This window comes from Orycteropus afer, unplaced genomic scaffold, assembly GCF_000298275.1.
Source record: "Orycteropus afer afer isolate SDZICR_OR568_19922 unplaced genomic scaffold, OryAfe1.0 scaffold00007, whole genome shotgun sequence".
In the NCBI taxonomy this organism is placed as follows: Eukaryota; Metazoa; Chordata; class Mammalia; order Tubulidentata; family Orycteropodidae; genus Orycteropus; species Orycteropus afer.
The window spans coordinates 12486309-12509395 of NW_006921594.1; the positions used below are offsets into that span (position 1 = coordinate 12486309).

Consider the following 23087-nt stretch of genomic DNA (forward strand, 5'->3'; position numbering starts at 1 on the left):
AACCAACTGAGTGGCACCTAACATACAGGACCAGGCGGTGTTTCAGTGTGCTTACCCAGGGTCTAAGAGAACCAACTGAGTGGCACCTAACACACGGACCAGGCGGTGTTTCAGTGTGCTGTACCCAGGGTCTAAGAGAACCAACTCAGTGGCACCTAACACACGGACCAGGCAGTGTTTCAGTGTGCTTACCAGGGTCTAAGAGAACCAACTGAGTGGCACCTAACATACAGGACCAGACGGTGTTTCAGTGTGCTGTTCCCAGGGTCTAAGAGAACCAACTCCATGGCACCTAACACACGGACCAGGCGGTGTTTCAGTGTGCTGTACCCAGGGTCTAAGAGAACCAACTCCATGGCACCTAAAACATGGACCAGGTGGTGTTTCAGTGTGCTGTACCCAGGGTCTAAGAGAACCAACTCCATGGCACCTAATGTACAGGACCAGGCGGTGTTTCAGTGTGCTGTACCAGGGTCTAAGAGAACCAACTCAGTGGCACCTAACATACAGGACCAGGCGATGTTTCAGTGTGCTGTACACAGGGTCGCTAAGAGAACCAACTCAGTGGCACCCAACACGCAGGACCAGGCGGTGTTTCAGTGTGCTGTGTATAGGGTCTAAGAGAACCAACTTAATGGCACCCAACAACAAGACAGAACTAAGTTTTAGATGAGAACAAAACCTTGTGCACTGATGGTGGGAGAATAAATTGGTTCGACCACTTAGTATTGTAAATTTATTCCTAAAGTTAAAAATTTTATATATATAATGATCTTATAATTTCTCTTATCAGAATCTCTGGCATGATGTATAAGAATTTTTAGTATGTTACTGTTTATAATAGTGAAAAAGTGAGAACAACTTGTCCTCGAATAGAACACTGGATAGATAAACTTTATTGTTATTATTAAGTAGGCTACTTCATAGCATTTAAGTGAACAGATATATCAGCAGGTAATTCTCAAAAACATTACATAAAAAAGCAAGTTACAGAAAGGTATATACAGTATACTACGTATAAAGCCTGTGAACGTGACAGACTGTACTGTTTATTGATTTGCATACATACATACATACTGAAGGTATAAATACATACATTGGAATAATAATCACCAAATTTAAGATACCTTTAGCTCTGGGGAGACCAAAACCAAAACCTACTGCCTTGAGTCGATTCCAACTGATAGTGACCCTGTAGGACAGAATAGAACTGCCCTACAAGGTTTCCAAGGCTGTAAATCTTCACAGAAACAGACTGCCTCATCTTTCTTTCATGGCACAGCTGGTGGGTTCAAACCACCAACCTTTTGGTTGGTAGCTGAGTACTTAATGACTGTGCCACCAGAGCCCCTTTATTTGTTGTGAGAGAGAGAGGAAAATGGGGCAAGGAAGGGAGGGGTATACTGGAAACTTTGCTTTTTTTGATGTTCTATTTCTTAAGTTTGGTAGTAGGTATTCATTATATTGTTTTCTGTTACATTATAATGGTGGCATAGTACCTAAGGCATTTGACTGCTAACCAGAAGGCTTGCAGTTTTAACCCACCAGCCACTCCTCAGAAGGAAGGTTGGGCAATCTACTTCCATATTGATACCACCTCGAAAACCCAAGGAGGGATTGCTATGTGTCAGATCCTACTCGATGGTAGTGGTTTTTTTTTTTTTTTAATTTATTATTACATTGTAAAAAGAACATCAAGCAATGAAGAGAGACTATGCTGCTGCTGTTGATGGAGATGATGAGGGAAAGTGAACAAAATAGAAGATTCACGTTTCATCAATTCAAATACTATGGTTTTTACTCTACAATGAACATAAATTCATGTTTCTTTACGCATTATACCTTGATAGAAGAGTAAATGGATAGATACGTAGATAGATGAACATGGAATTTTAAGATCCATGCTTTTTAAAAATAAGTCATTTTTACTGTAAAGTAAAGCTCATTTATATAAAATGTAAGTAAAACATGTAACTTTGTTTATTATTATAAGGGGAACACTACCCAGGCCAACTTTGCCAGTTATTCCAGATTCCTTTTTATGTATTCCATACTAAACATAGGGGACTCTGGTGGCGTAGTGCCTAAGGTATTTGACTACTAAACAGAAGGCTGGGGGTTCAAACCCACCAGCCACTCCTCGGAAGGAAGGTGGGGCAATCTACTTCTGTAGTGATACCGCCTTGGAAACCCAAGGGGGGGGTCATTAGGAGTCGGATCCGACTGGACGGCAGTGAGTTTGGTGTTTTGGGTTTTGGATATTAAACATAACCTCCTCCTTCCTGTCATAAGTAACCATTATCCTAACATTTATATTAATCACTTCCTTGTGTTTTCTTTTTATAATTTCATCACCCAGGTGTGTAACCCTAAGCACTATAGTTTAACCATACTCATTTTAAATATATACTTAATAAAATAAAAAAAGTCTTACTTTAGCTCAACATAATACTTAGAAGTTTATATGAAATTAAAATTTGTAACAAATTAGGTTGGGAGCTCTGGTAGCATAGTGGCTAAGACACTTGCCTGCTAACCAGACGGCTGGCGGTTCAAACCCACCAGCCACTCCTCGGAAGGAAGGTTGGGCAATCCTACTTCCGTAGTGATACCGCCTCGGAAACCCAAGGAGGGGTCGCTATGAGTCGGGGCCGACTCGATGGCACATAACAACAACAACAAATTAGGTTATGAAAAACATTCAGAAACTGAAGTAATTCTTTATATTTTAATATTTATTAAATCTCTTGTTTCTCTGCCACTGAAAGTGGGAAATTAGCACATTTACCTTCTCGCCATCTTCCCTGTCCTTATTGTCTGTTAGTTGTCATTTCTGAATGGAAACACCACTGACTATAACAACAGTGTTCTAAGATGTCAGCTGTCTGGTTCCTTCTTCATTTTGATTTAGCTGCAGCATTTGGAGCACATGCTTTATCATCTCAAGCTTGGTATTTTAGCTGTTCCCTTGTTTCACTGAAGTTGGCATTTTTTATCTACTTTTCGTTTTTCTTATTTTAATTGGCTTTCAAAACAAGAGAGTAGGAAAATGCCTTTACCATCCTTAACTAGAAGTCACTCTCAAGTATTATTTCTTTGAGGAACTTTATTTTCTTCTATTACTTTAATAAAAATTAGTTTATGACACCATTTATTTTGTTTTTTGAGTCTTTTAAAGCTGACTATAATGACATCAGTTTTTGTTTTAATTATTCTTCCTCCTCTTCCTTTATACACCTGTTCTATATTCAGCTAGTTCAAAATCTCTGTCAAATTTGTATCTTCCACAAGTTGTGTTTAGCTTAAGAGGATAAAAATATTTCTGTTGTTCTGCAGTAAGAAAACTTAGGTCTCCCAAACAAGTGGACCTGGTGACTGGGACCTCTTCTCTGTTCCCAGTTTCTCTCAAGTAAACACAAGCAGATAGTAATGCCTTCTTACGGTTCTGCTTGTATTTATTTAAAAAATGAATGGATTAATGAGTCCCATAATTCTTGATAAAATAAGCCATTGCTACATGTTCCCTGAATGTGATTACTATTTTATTATTTTCAAAAAGTCCCTACGTATCTTTTCCTCGTTGTTGAGTTTGTTCTTTATATAACTTAAGAAATAATTGCATATTGTTACAGTATTATTTCTCTATTCCTTGTATGCCTTCCCTTACTAGTCTTTGCCAACAATGCAAGTAACTTGGAAAATGTATTTTAAAGGCTCCTTTAGATAGCCATATTACCCCACATTTGTTTTATGGAAGCCCCTTCCAGCTAGCTCCAGTATCCTTTTGACAAAATCTCCATTTGCCTTTGAGCACTTTGCTCCCTGGTACAGTGTGTACCAGGTTAGTCTTGTATTTTCACTGCTCCAGATCAGGAATCACTCTTTTGTCTAGTGAGCCCTGGTTTCTTTTTTTGGGAAGTGGTGCTTAGAAATCAAAATGTGGGCACTATGGATGCTCATTTCTAGTAAGGAGTCATTGTCTCTCTGCCCTCTCAGTGGACAAAGCCGGGAAATACTCTAATTCCCAGTACATATTTGAATCTTTGTTCCACTCACAGTGTGAGCTTTCATTTGCTGTAGCCTACAAGACAACTAGGAGCTCTGGTAGTGTAGTGCCTAAGGCACTTGACTGCTAACTAGAAGGCTGGTGGTTCAAACCCACCAGCCACTCCTCGGAAGGAAGACGGGGCAATCTACTTCTGTAGTGATGCTGCCTCAGAAACCCAAGGAGGGGTCGCTATGAGTCAGGTCCAACTCGATGGCACATAACAACAACAACAACACAAGACAACTAAACGAGTTTCAGACTTACTACATCAACACTATTTTCAGCAACAAATTTTTTAAGTAAAATTCACTATTTCTTTGTAATTCTTTTTGTCTACAAAATGTATCTCACTAAAAGTGAATCGGTCATGGTTCTGTGATTTAAGATTACTTGAATTGTTTTTTTGATATGATTGTATTGTTTTTGTTGTTATTATGTGCCGTCAAGTCAGCCCCGACTCATAGCGACCCCTCCTTGGGTTGCCGAGGCAGTATCACTATGGAAATAGATTGCCCCATCTTCCTTCCGAGGAGTGGCTGGTGGGTTTGAACCTCCAGCTTCTGGTTAGCAGTCAGGTACCTTAGGCATTGTCAATATGATATTCAGTTAAGTTCATTTCCTTTTGTTTTTGAATTCAGTTTTAGGGTTAACTTTTATAAAAAAATTCTTTTTAAATTTAATGTTCGTTTTGTATTACTTAAAACACTTATATGGACTATAAGCCAAAACTATATGAAAAAGTTTAGCAAAGCACCTGAAGCCCCATGTTTTCTGTCCTTATTCCTTTTGCTTTGCTACTGTTCCCCCTTTTTAGGAATCTGTTCTCCTAAATTTCTATTTATTGTTTTTGGATTTGTGTATATGTATGTGTGTTCTTATTGCCCTTTTCTTAAGCACAAAAAGTGGGATTCTTTTTTGATATAATAAATTATTTCTTGAAAGAAGTTCTCATTTTGTTTAGCACGTATATACTTTGTATAATAAGATATATTTTGTTATATTTAGAACATTTTCTCATCTCCATCACTCATATGCAGGGGGTCCTGGGAGATCTACGATGCCAACCCCAGGAAATACCGCAGCTTTTCGTGCTTCTCTCTGGACCAACATGGAGAAACTTATGGATCACATCTGCACTGTGTGTGGACAGGTAAGTAGCCTAGGGAGGGGAAAGAATTTAAATTATGGTAGATCTTGATTATTCCAAGTTGTCTGATCTTGTACAGATTGTTTCAAATCTTTGGACACTTAAAATATCTATGTTAGCTGATTACAACGTATTTAAAGACTCTAGCAAAATTCTATTTCCCTTTCCTTACTTTCCTAGTACCTAAGCTTTTCATTTGTTTCAATTGAAAATACCCAATTATATATATCCCCCTCCTCCTATTTTTTTTAGGTACAACATCTACAAAAAGTATTAGCCAAGAAAAGAGATCCCGTTTCTCACATTTGTTTCATTGAAGAAATAGTTCAGGTATGTTTAAATGTTTAAATGAAAATACTTTCATCTATTTCCATAAGCCAGCATTAGTCATGTTCCTTACTTGCAGAGACACTATATGTCAAATGATAATTGGGAAGTATATTTCCTGACAACTGTAAATTTTCTTTGCAGTATCTGTACAGGCATACCTCAATTTATGGTACTTCGCAGATACTATGTTTTGTGCAGATTGAAGGTTTGTGGCAAGCCTGCATTGAACACGTCTGTCAGAGCCATTTTTCCAGTAGTATGTGCTCATTTCATGTCTCTGTGTCACGCTTTGGTAATTCTCACAATACTTGATAGACTACAGTATAGTGTAAACATAACCTTTATATGACTGGGAAATTAAAGAAAAAAATGGTGTTGCTTGCTTTGTTGTGATATTTGCTTTATTGTGATGGACTGGAACCAAACCTACAGTTATCTCCGAGGTGTACCTGATGTATGTGTGTGGAGAGAGAGAGACAGAAACGAGACAGAGACAGAGAGACAGAAAGAGGCAGGAGTCCCTGGGTGGCTCAAGTGGTTAAATGCTCCGCTAGTAACCAAAAGGCTGGTGGTTCATATTCACTCACAGATGGCTTGTGAGAAAGGCTTGGCAGTCTGCTGCCAAAAGGTCATAGCTGTTGAAAAGCCCCTGAGCACAGATCCACTCTGAGATACTGGAGTGGCCGTGAGTGGGTGCAGTCCATTCCATAAAGACACACACATCAAGAATTTACTCTGAATGTGTGAAGACTGTATTTCTCCCTTTACTAAAGAATCATGAGTTTATGATGTAACATTTGGTAATTTTACAGCTATAAAGATAGTGAAAATAATTTTCTTTAGATCTCTTCTGTGAAGTGTTATAAAAATTATCAAATCTTTTATATGCTTTTATTGGGCAAAGTGTAAACATTTAGATTTACTTTAAAAACTTTATTTTCAGGTTAATATTGCCAATTTTGCCTTGTTGTTTGCTAAGATATTTGATTCCAGTTCGTAGCAGTATGGAGAGCTTTATCTCAGGAACCTTCAAGAGAAGAAAAAAATTCTCCCTAATGATTGTTTCTGTAATGCTTTATTAGTTGAGAAAAAACAAAACTAAACCCACTGCTGTTGAGTCAGATCCGACTCATAGCAACCCCTCCTTGGGTTTCTGAGGGTATCACTACAGAAGTAGATTGCCCAACCTTCCTTCCAAGGAGTGGCTTGTGGGTTTGAACCACCAGCCTTCTGGTTAACAGTTAAATGCCTTAGGCACTACACCCCCAGAGTTCCCTCCCATTAGTTGAAAAGGTTTTTGAAAAAGATGTTCATCACATTGTGAAGAATATATCAAAGCTTAAAAAAGGCATAAATGAATTGCCTATAAAATCAAACTGGACCAACAATCCTATCAGGTGTAACAAATCTTAGGAATATTTTATTTAAATAGAGTCTTTTGAATGTATTTTTTTGTTCAGATTTTTCTCTATGCTATTCTTAATTGAGATCACTAATTCTGCTTCTGCTAAATTTAATGAATGCCCTGGCTAACTTGTAATGTAAAATTAGCCTGTAATTTTCAGTTCACAGTGTAATTTGAAAAGACATCCCTACTTATGAATTCATATTAACTATCCATAGTATTTCAGGGATGAGTATTCTTTTGTCTTCTATATTGTATTTTCTGAATAATGGATAAATCATCTCATTTTCAAAGGAGAATATTAAGCAGATTTTAGACTTTAAAATGTCCATTTTTGTTTCTTTCAAAACCAGTTAAGAGTTCTATTATCATTATATAATAATCAATACTGTATATAACACTTTGCTTGAAAATGACTGCAACAAATTATTGACTGTTCAGGATCCACATAGTGGAAAACAGGTTGTCGATTCTCATCTGTGGAATTAAGCCAGTTTAGCTGTATGTGGGAGTGTAGATATGGTACTTTAATTCCTAAGCCAGCAATTTTTATCATCGAACAGAATCTTGTAATCATGTGTGTAGGATGCATTAAGCTAAATTTTGAATGTGTTCAGCATTTTGAGCAGCTATAATACTAATGAGAATTCTGACTGTGAAAAAGAATGTGTCTTTTTTTGCCCTTTAAACATATCATATGATTTGATAATGGTATTGAAGACTACTCAGAAAAATTTTAGGGCACCCAAATATGAAGCCTTTTTAATGTTATTAGAAAGATGCTTAACTCATTATCTGTAGTGTTTTAGGTGGTGAGCCAGTTAAATTTACAATTACATCAGTAATATTCTCATCTGTAATAGTTAGAGGGGTTGAATTTTACTAGTTTGGTATTCCAGATATTATCAAGGACACTCCAACCAACAACAGTATGAATAAATTCTGGATAAATATTTAAAACCTCATTTTTTATGTACTGTCAGACCTGCAAAACTCAAGAGGGTCTCTAAGCATTATATACACAGACAAAAGAGTTGAAACTGTCGTAGAGATTTGTGAGCTAGAAGTGACTTGAAAAGCTGGGATTGCACTGGAGTCAGTTGTCTGTACCAATGATAAGATCAGCACTCTAGACGTGGACCCTAGGGAGATGAAAGAGTGAACCCAGTAACCTTGTGACCTGAGATCCATGCAGGTGGTTGACTTGGTCCTGGATTGGTAATGATGCCTCACTCCTAGGAAAAGTAAATGCAGATCCTCTCCACAGGAAAGCATTGCTAATTTTAGCCATCAAATTTCTCTACATATTAAGGTCAGCTAAATAAGAGCTTGCAGTAAAAAAAAAAAAAAAAAAATCACCTGTTTTATAAATAAACTGGAAACTATGAGTGAGAATCAGAAAAAAAATAGAGCAAAACAGATTTTAGACTTCTAAAGAATTTCTAAAGGGCTCTATGGACTTCAGATATTAGAAATATGATATATTAGAGACTAAAGGACTTTATGGACTTCAGATATTAGAATCTGATGATAATGATCTAAAATACCTATACCTGAAATATTTTTTAAAAGAATGGGATAAAAATAAATGAGAAACAAATGACTATATAAAAAAGATCAAGAAGATCTTAAAAGGAACCTTATAGACACTTTAGAAATTAAAAATAAATTTATTGAAATAAAAAAAAGTCAGCAGATAGGTGAAACAGAAGATTACATAAAGCTAAAAAGAGAATTTGAGACTTGGCAGATAGAATTGATGAAATTATCCACAATGCAGTATAAAAAATAATAATAATAAACCCACTGCCATTGAGATGATTCCAACTTGTAACGAGCCCCCATTGGGTTTCCAAGATGGTAAATCTTTATAGAAGTAAATTGCCTCATTTGCCTCCCACTTAGTAGCTGGTGGGTTTGAACCACTGACTTTCTGAGTAGCAACTGAATGTCTTACCCACTATGCCACCATTGCTCCTTTATGAAGATATAATGAGGCTTTAATATTATATTAAAATAATATAAAAGGAAAGGTAACAAACTAAAAAAGGAAAACCATATGATCATCTGAATAGATGAAGGAAAAGCATTTGACAGACTTCAATATCCATTCCTAGTGAAAAAAAGAAAACAAAAATTGAAAGACTAGTATTACCTGAATTCAAGACATGAAGTTGCAATTTTCAAGACTGTGGAGTCAGTAAAAAGTTAGACACATAGATCAGTGGAGTATAACAGAGATTCCAGAAATATACATACACATATAAGGACAAGTAATTTTCAAAAAATTGTTTTACAGGCTAATCAGTAGCACCATGATAGATTTTTTTCCAACAAACAGTGCTAGAACAATTAGATATCCAAATGCAAAAAAAAAAAAAAAAGCTATGACCCATATTTTGTACTATATTTTTTTAAAAAAATCACTCAAAATAATATAAAACCTAGAATTTTAAAACTTCCAGAAGAAAACATGGGAGAAAATCTTTGTGACCTTGTGGTAGACAAAGATCTCTTAGATGGAACACCAAAAGCATGATCCATAAAGAGAAAAATTGGTAATTTGAACTTTCGGAAAATTGGTAACTCTTGATCTGTGAAATACTCTGTTAGCAGAATGCAAAGACAAGCCACAGACTGGGAGAAAATATTTGTAAGTCACATATCTCATAAAGGACTCCTATCAAGAACATAAAAAGAACTATCAGAACTCAATAAGAAAACAAAAACAAAAACAAAATTTAAAAATTAGACAAAAGATTTGAACATGTATTTCATAGATATCAAAGAAGAACATGTCTAAAATTTATAAAACTGACCATACTAAGTTATGGAGCAACTGAAACTCTCATACACAGCTCATTTAAAAAAAAAAAAAAAAAAAACCTTCACTGTCATTGAGTCAATTTCGACTCATAGCAACCCCCTTTTGTGTTTCTGAGGTGGTAAATCTTTACAGAAGTAGATTTCCCAGTCTCTCTCCCGGTACACTGCTCATAGAAAATGAAAAATTGTAAAAACCATCGTGGAAAACAGGTTGACAGTCCTTTAAAATGTTAAACATACACCTTCTATATGACTCAGCTATCCAGTCCTTAGGTATTCATCCAAAAGGAATGAAAACATATGTACAACTTACTCTAAAAAGGTTCAGAGAGAGAGAAGGAAAATGAAAATATGGCTTAATTTTAACAAGTGAAGAATCTGAGTGCGTATGTTGTAGTGTATGGCATTTTTTTGTGCAACTCTTGCAACCTCTCTCTAAGTTTAACATTATATCTAAAGAAAAGGGTACTAGGGAAAAGTTAGTGCCAACTAATTTTAAAACAGATCAAAATGGACACCTTTCTAGAAAAAAATACAACTTTCCAGAATGTTCCAGTAAAATTAGAAGCCATCCATAGTCCCATAACCTTTAAAGAAATTGATTCAATAGTTTAAAGTCTTCATACCAAGAAACTAATAGGCCCAGATGGTATTAGAAGCAAGTTCAACCAAAAATTCAGGGATCATATGCTATTCTTTCTTTCTTTTTATTTTGCTGTGCTTTGGGTGCAAATTTACAGAGCAAAATTTGTTTTACATTCAACAGTTCATGTGCATTTGATTTCACACCTCAGTTACCATCCCTGACCATAACAAACTCTCCTCCCTTCCTGTCCCTGTGACTACCCCCTCTCTGTCCCCTTCTTAACTATGCACTCCTCTCTGTCCAGCTTTCCCTCTATGTGAATTCTGTCCCTGGTATCACATGGCCGATTGCTCTAAGGGGTATATCTTCCTAGAGAAGGTGGGTGCATCACCTTGGGATAGGTGTTCTGCATTTAGGTCTTTCTCTGGTAGCATAGTGCCTCAGGCACTTGACTGCTAACCAGAAGGCTGGCGGGTCAAACCCACCAGCCACTCCTCAGAAGGAAGATTGGGCAATCCTACTTTTGTAGTGATACTGCCTTGGAAACCCAAGGAGGGGTTGCTATGAGCCGGGGCTGACTCGATGGCACATAACAACAACAACAGCTGTTGGGCTGAGAGCCAGTCCATAGGAGTGAGTCCAGTTCTAGGCCCAAAGGGTAACCCAGGGCCATAGTCTTGGGGGTTCCACCAGACTCTATCCAACCAGTAATTCTGGTCATTTTTGTGTTTTTGGATTTTGTTTCACATTTTCCTCCTGCTCTGTCCATGATCTCCAGGTCTGATCCCTTTCCAAGTGGTTGACATGGGTAGCTGGGCACTACCTAGTTCTTCTGGTCTCAAGGTCCATCATATCCTTGGACTAATTGTTTCCAGATGCCTTGATTTTCTTCACTCTTCTTTGCTTCAGGTGAGAGGAGACCAATATTTACATCTTAGATGGCGATTCAAAAGCTTTTAAGACTCCAGTCAATAGTCACCAAAGTAGTTTGTAGAACAAGATTTTTGTGTATTATGTTGTACCAGTTGAGCTTGGCGTCCCACAGGACTATGGTTCCGAGTCAGCAGGCCCAGTGATTCTCTCTTCCAAGGTGTATGGTTGTCTCTGAGAGTTTACTCCAGAAGACAGAGGTTACTGTCTTCTGTTGCTTCTGTAATGTGTGTGGCTAGTTTTGTAGGACAAGTGCATATGTAAGATTATCTTCAGCTAAATCTATCCTTGGTCTAGGGTACATTCCTGCTCGCCAGCCCCCACCTGATCTTCTCACTAGATTATGCATTTATCTGTAGCCTGGTGTTTGGTGTTACAGGTAATGCAGTATTGTGCGTATACTATTATTTGCCTCTATTGTCTGTCTTATGTGCATGTTTGAGTGTCCTTCCTTTCCCCAGTGTCATCATGTTGGTCAAAGACTCTTTCTATACTGTCCCTCACCTCACCCAAATCAATATGTGACCCCCAACTAGTCCAAGATTTTCCTTCCTCTTCCCTCCCAACCCCAGTAACCTACAAAGTCAGTTTCCTTCCCTAAGTAAACCTTTCTTCACTTTTTACAATAATGGGCTCATACAGTATTTGTCCTTCTGTAATTGACTTATTTCACTCAGCAGAATGTCCTCCAAATTCATCCACGTTGTGAGATGATTTATGTATTCTTCGTTATTCTTTTAGCATGATATTCCACTGTGCAAATGTACCGTAGTTTGGTTATCCATTCATCTGTTGATATCATGCCATTCTTTTATTTATCTATCTATCTATCTATTTATTTATATTGTGATCTGGGTGAAGATTTACAGAGAAAATTCACTTTCCATACAGCAGTTCACATACACTTTGTCTCCTGACATTGACCACAATTTACCACAATGCAACAGCTCCCCTCCCACTTCCTCCCGATAATTACCTCTTCCCTGTGTCCATCCCTCCATGCCCTCTTGCCCCCTGAGCTGTCTCCCGGTGCATCATTAGCCCTTCTTTCTCCCATGATTGTTCTCCTCAAGGAGTGTAGCTACCACAGGTAAATGTTCAACTCATATGCCTGTCTTTTGCTTGGCTGGAAGCCACAGGTGTGGGTTCAATTCCAGACCTGAAGGGCAGCTAGGGGCCATTGTCTCAGTGGTTCCACCAGGCTCTATCAGACCAGCAAACCTGGTCCTCTTTTTTTTTTTCCAAATGATTTTGAGTTTTATTCCACATTGTTCTCCCTGTCTATCCAGGATCTCCTACATAGATCTCCTTCCAAGTGGTTGACATTGGTAGCCAGGCACCATCTAGTTCTTCTGGTCTCATAGTCGTATAGACTGCAGATTGGATGGTGTACCAGTCGCTAGGACTGATTGTATCCATGTATTTTTGGTTTTCTTCATTCTTCTTTGCTTTGGACGAGGAGAGATCCATCATTGCATCTAGATGGCCACTTGCAAGCTTTTAAGATCGCAATCGCTACTCGCCAAAGTAGGAGGTGAAACAATGCTTTGCGTAGTAGATAGTATGCCATTGTTTCAAAGAAGAGGTAAAGAGAGAAAACTCCTTACTCATTCTGTTAGACTAGTATGATTTCTCTACCAAAACCAGAGAGGATTATAAGAAAGGAAAATTACAGTTCAGTTATGTGAAGGAAACATATATGGAAAAGTCTTAAAATATTAGCACAGCAAGTCCAGTGTTTTGTAAAAATGATATAACTGTCTCAATAGATACAGAAACAATATTTGACAAAATTAAGCAGGATAAAAGTTCTAGCAAACTGGCATAAAAGGGAACCTCCTTAAACTGGTAAAGGATGCCTAACAGAAACCCTTAATCCTGTACAATAGGCTATAAAGATAAATTCAACTAAATGATACACTTCCTAAAATCCATGACAAAGTGGATATTCTCTTATGGAGAAAAACACGTTTGTAAGACATAGTAAACAAACTTAGACTGTGATAAAATTTTTAAGCACACACGATTTTAAAAACTCTAGTAAAGCTGTTTATGGCTTATTTTCTCTACAATCAATTTTCAGATGATGTTTTAGTTATTATTTTAGATGCTTTTTCCATAAAAATAGATTTTTGCATTGAGGGGATTCCTTAAGATGTCATTCATCTATAGGAAAAATGTATCTTTTATTCAACCTCATTATTCCCTCAAATTAAAAAGAAATGAAATGCTAATTATATTCTCACTAGCTCCTAAAACAGTTTTATATGCACAACATATATTTATAAGCAAAATAATTAATTTGAGTTAAAATTATAGTAAAACATTTCATAATATGAAAAAAATGGAGTATACCTAAATTCTTGTACTATGGATGTTTTTTTCAGTGCTACTATATTCCATATTCTAGGCACTGTGTTAGGCATAGGGAGATAGAGAAATGAACAGAGCAGGTGTGGGTACCATCTATCTAAAAATAGATATTAGGCAAATAATTATATATATGATTAATTTAATAGTGATAGTTTACAAAAACTTGCAGGGTATATGAAAATACGTAATAATATGATGACCTCATGAAGTGACTTTTAAAAACCTGAGCTATGCATGATAGTGGAATTAGTTTGGTGAAAAGGAAGAAGTGTGTAAAAAGAAGTTTGTAACAAGGAAGGAACATTACAATTTTGAGAAGCAGAAGTCCATTGTGGAGGTGGAAGAGCAGCACAAGATGGAGCTAGAGAGAACAGACAAATTTTATACAACACATTAAGGGTTTTGAACTTCATCTCTAGCACGATTGGTATGATCATACTTGTGTTTTCTAATGATGACCTTAACTGCACTGTGGGCTGTAGCTTAGAGGAATACAGTCTAGAGAGCGAAGGAAGACCGAAGAAGAGTTGATGCTTTTGAGTTGTGGTGCTGGCGAAGAATACTGGAAGTATCATGGACTACCAGAAGAACTAACAAATCTGTCCTGGAAGAAGTGCAGCCAGAATGCTCCTTGGAAGCAAGAATGGCCAGACTTCATCTCACTTACTTTGGTCATGTTGTCTGAAGGAACCATTCCCTGGAAAAGGATATCATGCTTGGTAAAGTGGAAGGTCAGCAAAAAAGGGGAAGGCCCTCAACGAGATGGATTGACACAGTGCAATGATGGGCTCAGGTATAGCAAGATTATGAGGCTGGCAGAGGACCGGGCAATGTTTCATTCTGTTGTACATAGGGTCATTATGAGTCAGAGCCGACTTGATGGCACCTGACAACAACTCGTCTAGAGGAAGCTAGACTGTTGAGTAATTCAGAAAGAGATAAAGAAGATGTTTAGGTTGATGGTAATGGAAAGGGAAAGATGTGGACTGATTAGAGAAGTACTCGGGAGGTAAAACTAACAAGCCATAGTGACAGATTAGTAGTGGTGAGGTGGAAGAGAAGGGGAGTGTGACACTAGGGTTTGGTCTGACAAGGCTTCTTACTGGAGAGTAGTGATGTCCATTTCAGAGGATAAATTGAAAATCATGTTTAAGAGGAAAGATGAGAAGGACTATTTGGGACATGCTGACTCTCAGGTGCCATACAAGTGAAGTTGTGACATACAAGTGAAGTTGTCAGGCAGTTACAGTGTCTGGGCTAGGGACATACATTTGGGAGACATCAGTTCATAGATGACAATTTAAGCCATGATGATTAACAAGGTTGCCTATAGAGTGAAAGGAATGTACCTAGACAAATCCTCAGGATACTACAACTTAAAAAATTCATATAGAAGCCAGTTTTCCAAAGTGGCACATATATTTTGAGGTGGAAAAAGATAGTTATGATTTCTTCCTTTGTATTTGTATACAAAAGTAAACTTATAATTTATTATATGTTTTTATATTTTATATTGTATATATTTTATTAGTATAGTAGTACTTATATATCATTAATAAATAAACATATGTTGGAAGGTGTATTCAAAAACATTTTGCTGTCAGTGAGTTTCGCAAACACTGTAATAGAGGAGAAGGAGTATCCCAAAAGGAGGATGAAACCAAAGAAAACATGGTGAGGAAAGCCAAGGGAATGGTGTTTTAAGGATTCTATAATACATACTACACCTCATTTCACTAGTAGTTCAAAGATCAAAAGGCATATTTCTGATAGTATTTTCAAAATACCAATAAATCATGTACTCTCAACAGGAGTGATGCTAATTTCAGTTAATTCCCAAGAGGACAGCTATTGTTTTGGAGGGAGGAGTGGTAAAACAATCTAGTTGTTATAGTGCTTGTGGCCTCCAAACTAAACTTCTCTACAAAATCTTAATCTTTAGCATTTCATTTCTCTTATTGGGGAGAAATTAAGTGTAAATTAAGGTTAATTGATTAATTTAAATTGATTTTCTCCTTAGAGTAAGGCCAATAGTGAAAAAAGATTGTGAAACACTGAAGTGAACTATAAGGAAAATGGTTCGACAGTGGTCTCTAGGGAAGAGTGCATTTCAATATTAATTTTTTTTATATCAAGAATTGCCTTCTTTTTAGAATTACTCCTCCACAAAATATAAAAGAGAAAAGGAAGTATATTTAATCCTATCATTCAGAGAGGATGACATCTGTTAAAATTTTATACTTTGTATATAGTCCATTTAATTGTATACATTTTTAACATCTGTTCTGCCTTTAAAATATATTTCAAATCTGACTTCTTCTCACTCCCTTCCTCTAGCCATTTAGTGTAAGCCCCCATTTTTCAAAACAAATATTGTTCTGTTGTCTCTGAAAAATAACACTATAAGAGTCAACATTCTGATTTTAATTGAAATTCTTTTGGCTTTCTCATTGTCTTAAATATCTAATGCTGCTGTAAGAGAAATACCACAAATGGATGGCTTTAACAAACTGAACTTTATTCTCTCACAGTTTAAAAGACTTTAAGTCCAAAGTCAGAACAGCTCTAGAAGGCTTTCTCTCTGTTGGTGCTCCAAGAAGGTCCTTGTCCCCTTTCAGGATCTCCATGTAGCAATCTCCATGTGTCTTGGCATCAGTCTTCCCTGGAATCTTCAAGGTTATCAGCACAGGGATTAGGTCCAAAAGATGTGCTGTGCTCCTGGCTCTTCTTTCTTGCTGGTAGTCAGGTCCCTCTGATCTCTGCTTGCTTGTTAATCTTTTTAATATCTCAAAAGGGATTGACTGGAGATACATCTTAATCCTGTAGATTGTATCCTGCCTCATTAATATGCTTTCCTCTAATCCTGCCACATTAACATCATAGATAGGATGATTTACAACACAGGATAATTGCATCAGATCACAAAGGGAGGATAATTACTTATTACCAAGAATCATTGCCTGACCAAGTTGACACATAATTTGGAGCAGGGCTTAGGGCACAATTCAGTCCATAACATTCGTTTTTCTCTGTGGTGTTCATGTCGAAGTCCTTATAGAGTTTCTTTATCTTTCTTCTTTTTATGATCAAATGCAGCAGAATGTTTTCTCCTAAAGGCTATTTTCCAATAAAGAGACTTTTTTTTTCTTTGCCTGTTGAATTTGCTTTATTTTGAATCCAGCAGATGATTAAGAGCTAATTTCAAATTCTTATATAGCTGGTTAATTTGATCAAGGCTACAGGCTTCGTTAGTCACAATATGCTCTCTCCACGGATATCTCTGTCATAGACTTTTTGCTAAATTTTTTGTGGAGCATAGACATTCTTTTCTTTGATCTTAATTTAGCTCCCTCCACCTCCCTTCTGACCTCCTCTCACTAAGCATTCTGATTTATAAACACTTTAGCATTATCTTTATTTGAAGGGATCCTCACCACCACCGCCTGTATCTCAAAGGTAGAGATAGATTATGTGCATGTCTCTTCTCTTTCTCACACTTATCCCTTTACTTATGTTCTTGATTTTATGTCTTCCTATCTAGTAGCACATTCTCTGCCTTCTCGAATATCAACCTCTTTCCCAGTTTCATCCTGTCAGGGGACTACCGTCTAATAGAGACTCTTGTCCTATTGCTGTTGTCGTTATGTGCCATCAAATCAATTCCGACTCATAGCGACTCTATCTGCAACAGAACAGACCACTGCTCAGTCCTGTGTCAGCCTCACAGTTGTTGCCATGCTTGAGCCCATTGTCACAGCCTGTGTGCTGATCCATCTTGTTGAGCGTCTTCTCCTTTTTCGCTTATCCTTTAGTTTATGAAGCATGATATCCTTCTCGGGGATTGGTCCCTTATGACAACATGAGCAAAGTATGAGAGGTTAACTCTGACCATCTTACATCTAAGGAACATTCTAGTTGTACTTCCTCCATGACCCATTTGTTTGATCTTCTAGCAGTCCATAGTACATTCAATATTCTTTGCCAGCACCACAATTCAAATGGATTAATTCTTCTGTGGTCTTCCATATTTGTTGTCCAGCTCTCACATGTATATGAGGTTATTAAAAATTCCATGGCCTGGGTTAGGCACACCTTGGTCTTTAAAATGACATCTATGTTCTTTAACATTTTAAAGAGGTCTTTTGCAGGAGATTTTCCCAGTGCATTAACTCATTTGATTTCTTGACTGCTGCTTCCATGAGTGTTGATTGTAGATTCAAGTAAAATGAAATCCTTGGCAACGTCAATCTTTTCTCCATTTATCATGATGTTTCTTATTGGTACACTTGTGAGGATTTATATCCTCTTTACATTGAAGTGTGATCCATACTGAAGGCTGCAGTTGTTGATCTTCATTAGTAAGTGCTTCAAGTCGTCTCGACTTTGAGCAAGCAAGGTTGTGTCATCTGCATATTTCAGGTCGTTAATGAGTCTTCCTCCAATTCTAATGTCATGTACTTCTTCATATATTCCAGTTTCTTGGATTATTTGCTTAGCATACAGATTGAATAAGTATAATGAAAGGATACAACCCTGACACACACTTTACCTGATTTTAAACTATGCAACATCTCCTTGTTCTGTTTGAACAAATATCTCTTGGTCAATGTACAAGTTCCTGATGAGCACAAGTAAGTGTTCTGGAATTCCCAATCTTTGCAGTGTTATCCATGATTTGTTATGATTCACACAGTCAGATACCTTTGCATAGTCAATAATATATAGGTAAACATCTTTCTGGTATTCTTTGCACTCAGCCAAGATCCATTTGAGATCAGCAATGATAGCCCTCATTCCATGTCCTCTTCTGAATCCAGCTTGAATTTCTGTCAATGTACTGCTACAACCATTTTTGGATTATCCTCAGCAAAATTTTACTTGAGTGTAGTATTATTAATAATATGATTTAATAATTTCCACATTCTCTTGGACCACCTTTATTTGGAATGGGCACAGATATCAATCTCTTCCAGTTGGTTGGCCAGGTAGCTGTCTTCCAAATTTCTTGGCATAAACAAGTGAGCAGCTCTAGCGTTGCTTCTGTTTACTAAAATATCTCAATGGCTGTTCCGTCAATTCTTGCAGCTGTGTTTGTCACCAATTCCTTCAGTGCATCTTGGACTTCTTCCTTCAGTACCATTGGTTCTTGATAATATGCTCCCTCCTGAAATTGCTGAACATCAACCACTTCTTTTTGGTACCATGACTATGTATGCCTTCTGTCTTCTTTTGATGCTTCCTGCATTGTTCAGTATTTTGCCCATAGAATCCTTCAGTATTGCAACTCAAGGCTTCAATTTTTTTCTTCAGTTCTTTCAGCTTAAGACATGCCAAGAGTGTTTTCCCCCTTTGATTTTCCATCTCCAAGTCTTTGCATATTTCATTATAATATTTTCCTTTGTCCTCTCAAGCTGCCCTTTGAAATCTTCTGTTCAGATATTTTACTTCATCATTTCTTCCATTTGCTTTAGCTACCCTCCTTTCAAGAGCAAGTTTCAGAGTCTCTTTGGATGTTTATTTTGGTCTTTTCTTCCTTTCCTGTCTTTTTAATGAACTTTTGCTTTCTTCATGTATGATGTTCTTGATGTCATCCCACAACTCATCTAGTCTTTGGTTAGTGGTGTTCAGTGCATCAAAGTCTGTTCTTCATATGGTCTCTAAATTCAGGTGGGATATAATCAAGACCATATTTTGGCTCTTGTGGACTTGTTTTAATTTTCTTCAGCTTCAACTTAAATTTTCACGTGGGTGGTTGATGGTCTGATCCACAATCAACTCCTGGCCTTTTCCTAACTGATGATATTGAGCTTCTCCATCTTTCCATGTGTGTAGTTGATATGATTCCTCTGTGTTCCATTTGGTGAGGTCTGCATGTATAGTCCTCTTTTATGTTTTTTGAAAAAGGTGTCTGCAATTAGTAAGTCATTGGTCTTACAAAATTCTATCATGTGATCTCCAATGTCATTTCTGTCACCAAAGCCATATTTTCCAACTACCAATGCTTATTTGTTTCCAACTCTCATATTGCAGTCATCAGAAATTATCAATACATTTTGGTTGCATGTTTGGTCGAAGTTGCAGAAGTTGGTAAAAATCTTCAGTTTCTTCATATTTAGCTTTGGTGGTTGGTGCATCAATTTGAGTAATAGTATTAAGTGGTCTTCCTTGTTGGTGGATATTTTCCTATCACTGACAGAATTGCACTTCAGAATAGATCTTGAAGGCCTGTATCTACCTCTAAGTACTTCTTCCCTTTACACCCAGGTTTCAGGTAAGGTACTATTTATTTCGACTTTCTTTTCTATCCTTGCCCCAAACCACTGACGTCAAACCTCCATTCCACTGAAACATATAACAGAGTATGTTGTTGTTGTTGTTGTTATGTGCCGTCGAGTCAAAGCCGACTCATAGCGACCCCTCCTTGGGTTTCCGAGGCAGTATCACTACAGAAGTAGGATTGCCCAACCTTCCTTCTGAGGAGTGGCTGGTGGGTTTGAACCACCAGCCGTCTGGTTAGCAGGCAAGTGTCTTAGCCACTATGCTACCAGAGCTCTCAATAACAGAGTATAGGACAGTGAATCCCTTTGCACCCATCACCTAAATCTAGCAATTGCTAATTTACGGCAATCATTTTTTATAACTGTCTCCATCCAGTCCTCTCAATTAATTCTGAATTATTTCCTCCATCAACATTTAAGTAATATTGTTTCCCCTGATTCCATCTTTAGCCATCTTTTTCTCTCATGCCATGTGCAGTCTATGGCAGAACTCATGTATGCTCACAATTTCTACTCCTTCCAAATGCTGATAATGCTTAAGTTGATTTATTTAGCCTACCTCTTGGTCTTAGGCAAGAGTTTCATAGCCAGTTGCTTAGATCATCTATAGTTTGATGCCCTTATAGAGTCCAGAAACATTGGTCTAAGTGAGCTAATCTTTCTCTACCCACATCCTTCTCCTGTTGAAGTTCCATTTTGGGTGGAAAAGCTCCCTCCTACTGGTCCTTTACCTGCTTTATCTACTTGCTCACCAAGTACTATAGAGACTTCAGCTTGATTTTTATTTTAATTTATAAATTCCTGAAGTTTAGGATTATACGTAAATTTTGTTAATGATTGTCTCAGAAGATATATTTTCTTTGCTTTTGAAAAGTTAGAAATAGGAGATCAAAACTGTTTTGGATAAAAACCCCATAAAGGTAACTTTTGATAGAATTAAAATCAGGATCTGTAGCACTCAAAACACCAGAGAAGATAAAAGCAAACACAAATAATCCACAGAACAAAAGCACAAAACAAATGAAAGGGAAAGAAAGCATAAAATAAGATGATAAAAGCAAGAACAACCTATTACTTAAAGCATATATGGGTTGCAATTTTTTGTTAAAAGATAAAAATTGTATTTTAAAATAGAATTAAAACAGATGCTATTTATAAGAGTTACATCAGAAAGAAAACAACACAGAAAGAATAAAAATAAATGGATAAACAAACATTCCTCCAATGAAAGCCGTAATGGCAGTATTAATTTCAGACAACACAAAACAAGATTACTATATAGAATAAAGAATGGCACACAAACTTTATATTACCAAATTTGAAATTCATAATGACATAAGTAATGATCAGAGACTGTATAATTAACTCAAGAAATAAAATACCTGAATCAGATAACATTGAAGTGCTAAGTTATCAAAAAGGTGAAAATGCTGTGAGTTTTTTTGTTTTTTTTCCCCTCCCTAGTGAAATTACTTCAGACTATTTTTTAGGAAAAATAGCTTAGAGGGGAGAGTGATTTTTATGTTAACGGAGGAAGAAAAGAAGGGTGAGAATGGTTGCCTAACTGGAAGAATGGAATTGATGCCACTGGTGGACATGTCGAAGCTGTTGATTTATTGTATATTCTCAATAACAAAGCAAATAATTTTTTAAAAATTACTCTGCTTTTGTTAACAAATGATACTTGAACTGATATTTTTCTTTTCTTTTCAGTGATTACTTTTTCAAACATATATTCAAAGTTGAACAAAATGCAGTGCTAAACTGAACAGTAGTAATTCCTGTTTTTGTTTTTGTTTAAATTGGCTTCAGCATTTCTCTTCCATCGTGTGCTAATTTTTAGTCTAAGTATGCTTTGTCCATTGTTTTGTCATGTTTACACAGGTTGTTTTCTGTATATCAAAACATAATGGTAATAATATTTGCAATAATAGCTAACATTCACTGAGGGATTGTTATGTCAGTCACTAGTCTAGGTATATAATTTTGTTAACTTGTTTAATCCTCATAATAGTCCTTCAGTGTAGGTATTATTATCTCTATTTTACAGATGAGGAACTGAGGCACAGAATGGTTAAGGAACCTACCCAAGGTTACATAGCTAGTAAGTGGCAGAGCAGGATGGTGACTGATTACTTGAACATGAGAAATTGAGTTATCTGTATATTCTATTTCATTAATAATCCCATTGTTTGACAGTTTGATGTCTTTGAAATATTTGTGTACTTAAATTGTCAATGTTATATCTTATCCATTAAAATTTCTTTAAAATAAATGAATAAAGATTTGTTGTTGTTCACAGGATGGACAATCTGAAATTTTATGCACATTTTGGAATTCAGTTACTCAAGCACTTTCTTCTCAATTTCACATGGCAACAAATTGTAAGTATGTTATTTATTTTGAAAATTCACTTTCAAGTTAACTTTTTATATTTATTGTGAAGAAGTTTTGCTTTGTTGGTTTTGAAACATTTTTATTTTAGAACTCCTGCCTAGTTTTCAGTTCTACTAAATGTTTAATCTAGAGTGTCTTAACGGTTTAATACTTTCATAAGCCAATTTTAGGAGTGCTTGTGGCACAGTAGTTAAAGCGCTCAGCGACCAACCAAGAAGTCAGTGGTTTGAACCTGCCAGCCATTCTACAAGAGAAAGATGTAGCCGTCTGTTTCCGTAAAGATTTACACCTTGGAAACCCTACAGAGCAGTTCTGCTCAGCTCTTCATGGCCACTAAGACCATATAGGACAGTGATTCCTTGGCAGTATGTTTGGTTTGGTTTGGAAAACCAATTTTTAAAATACTTTTTGTAATTATTATTTAGACTAAAAGTCTCCAGAATAAGAAGTTAATCCTTCATAAATCAAACATGGAAGAACTCTGTCTGAATTTTTCCTGTGTAAATGATGTAAATCACTTGGTATTGAAGAATTTAGTTAATGCTTCTAGAGTTATTTTAATTCCTAAATGAAAGATGTTAAAATGCAGACACTTTACAGTCTTTTCCTTACTGTTAAGTATGAAGGTTTGATGAATGAACAGATGAAAGAGCTGCATAATAAAACAAAAGTTTATTTTCTCAAATATGTTCTACAGAATATTTTCTTATATGTAGACATGTATCTTTCTTCTCTTAGGTAGCTACATAAGAATGAAATTGCCTGAT

At 36.6% G+C, this 23087-nt stretch overlaps 1 protein-coding gene across 1 annotated transcript in view; it reads left to right on the forward strand.

The window, feature by feature from the left end:
* Positions 1 to 23087, forward strand: part of COG5 (component of oligomeric golgi complex 5) — a 382415-nt gene that overhangs the window by 246231 nt on the left and 113097 nt on the right. The window contains exons 11-13 of the mRNA XM_007945097.2: positions 5086 to 5198; positions 5448 to 5525; positions 22226 to 22307. Coding sequence (XP_007943288.2) covers positions 5086 to 5198; positions 5448 to 5525; positions 22226 to 22307 — 273 coding nt within the window. The remainder of the gene's footprint in view (positions 1 to 5085; positions 5199 to 5447; positions 5526 to 22225; positions 22308 to 23087) is intronic.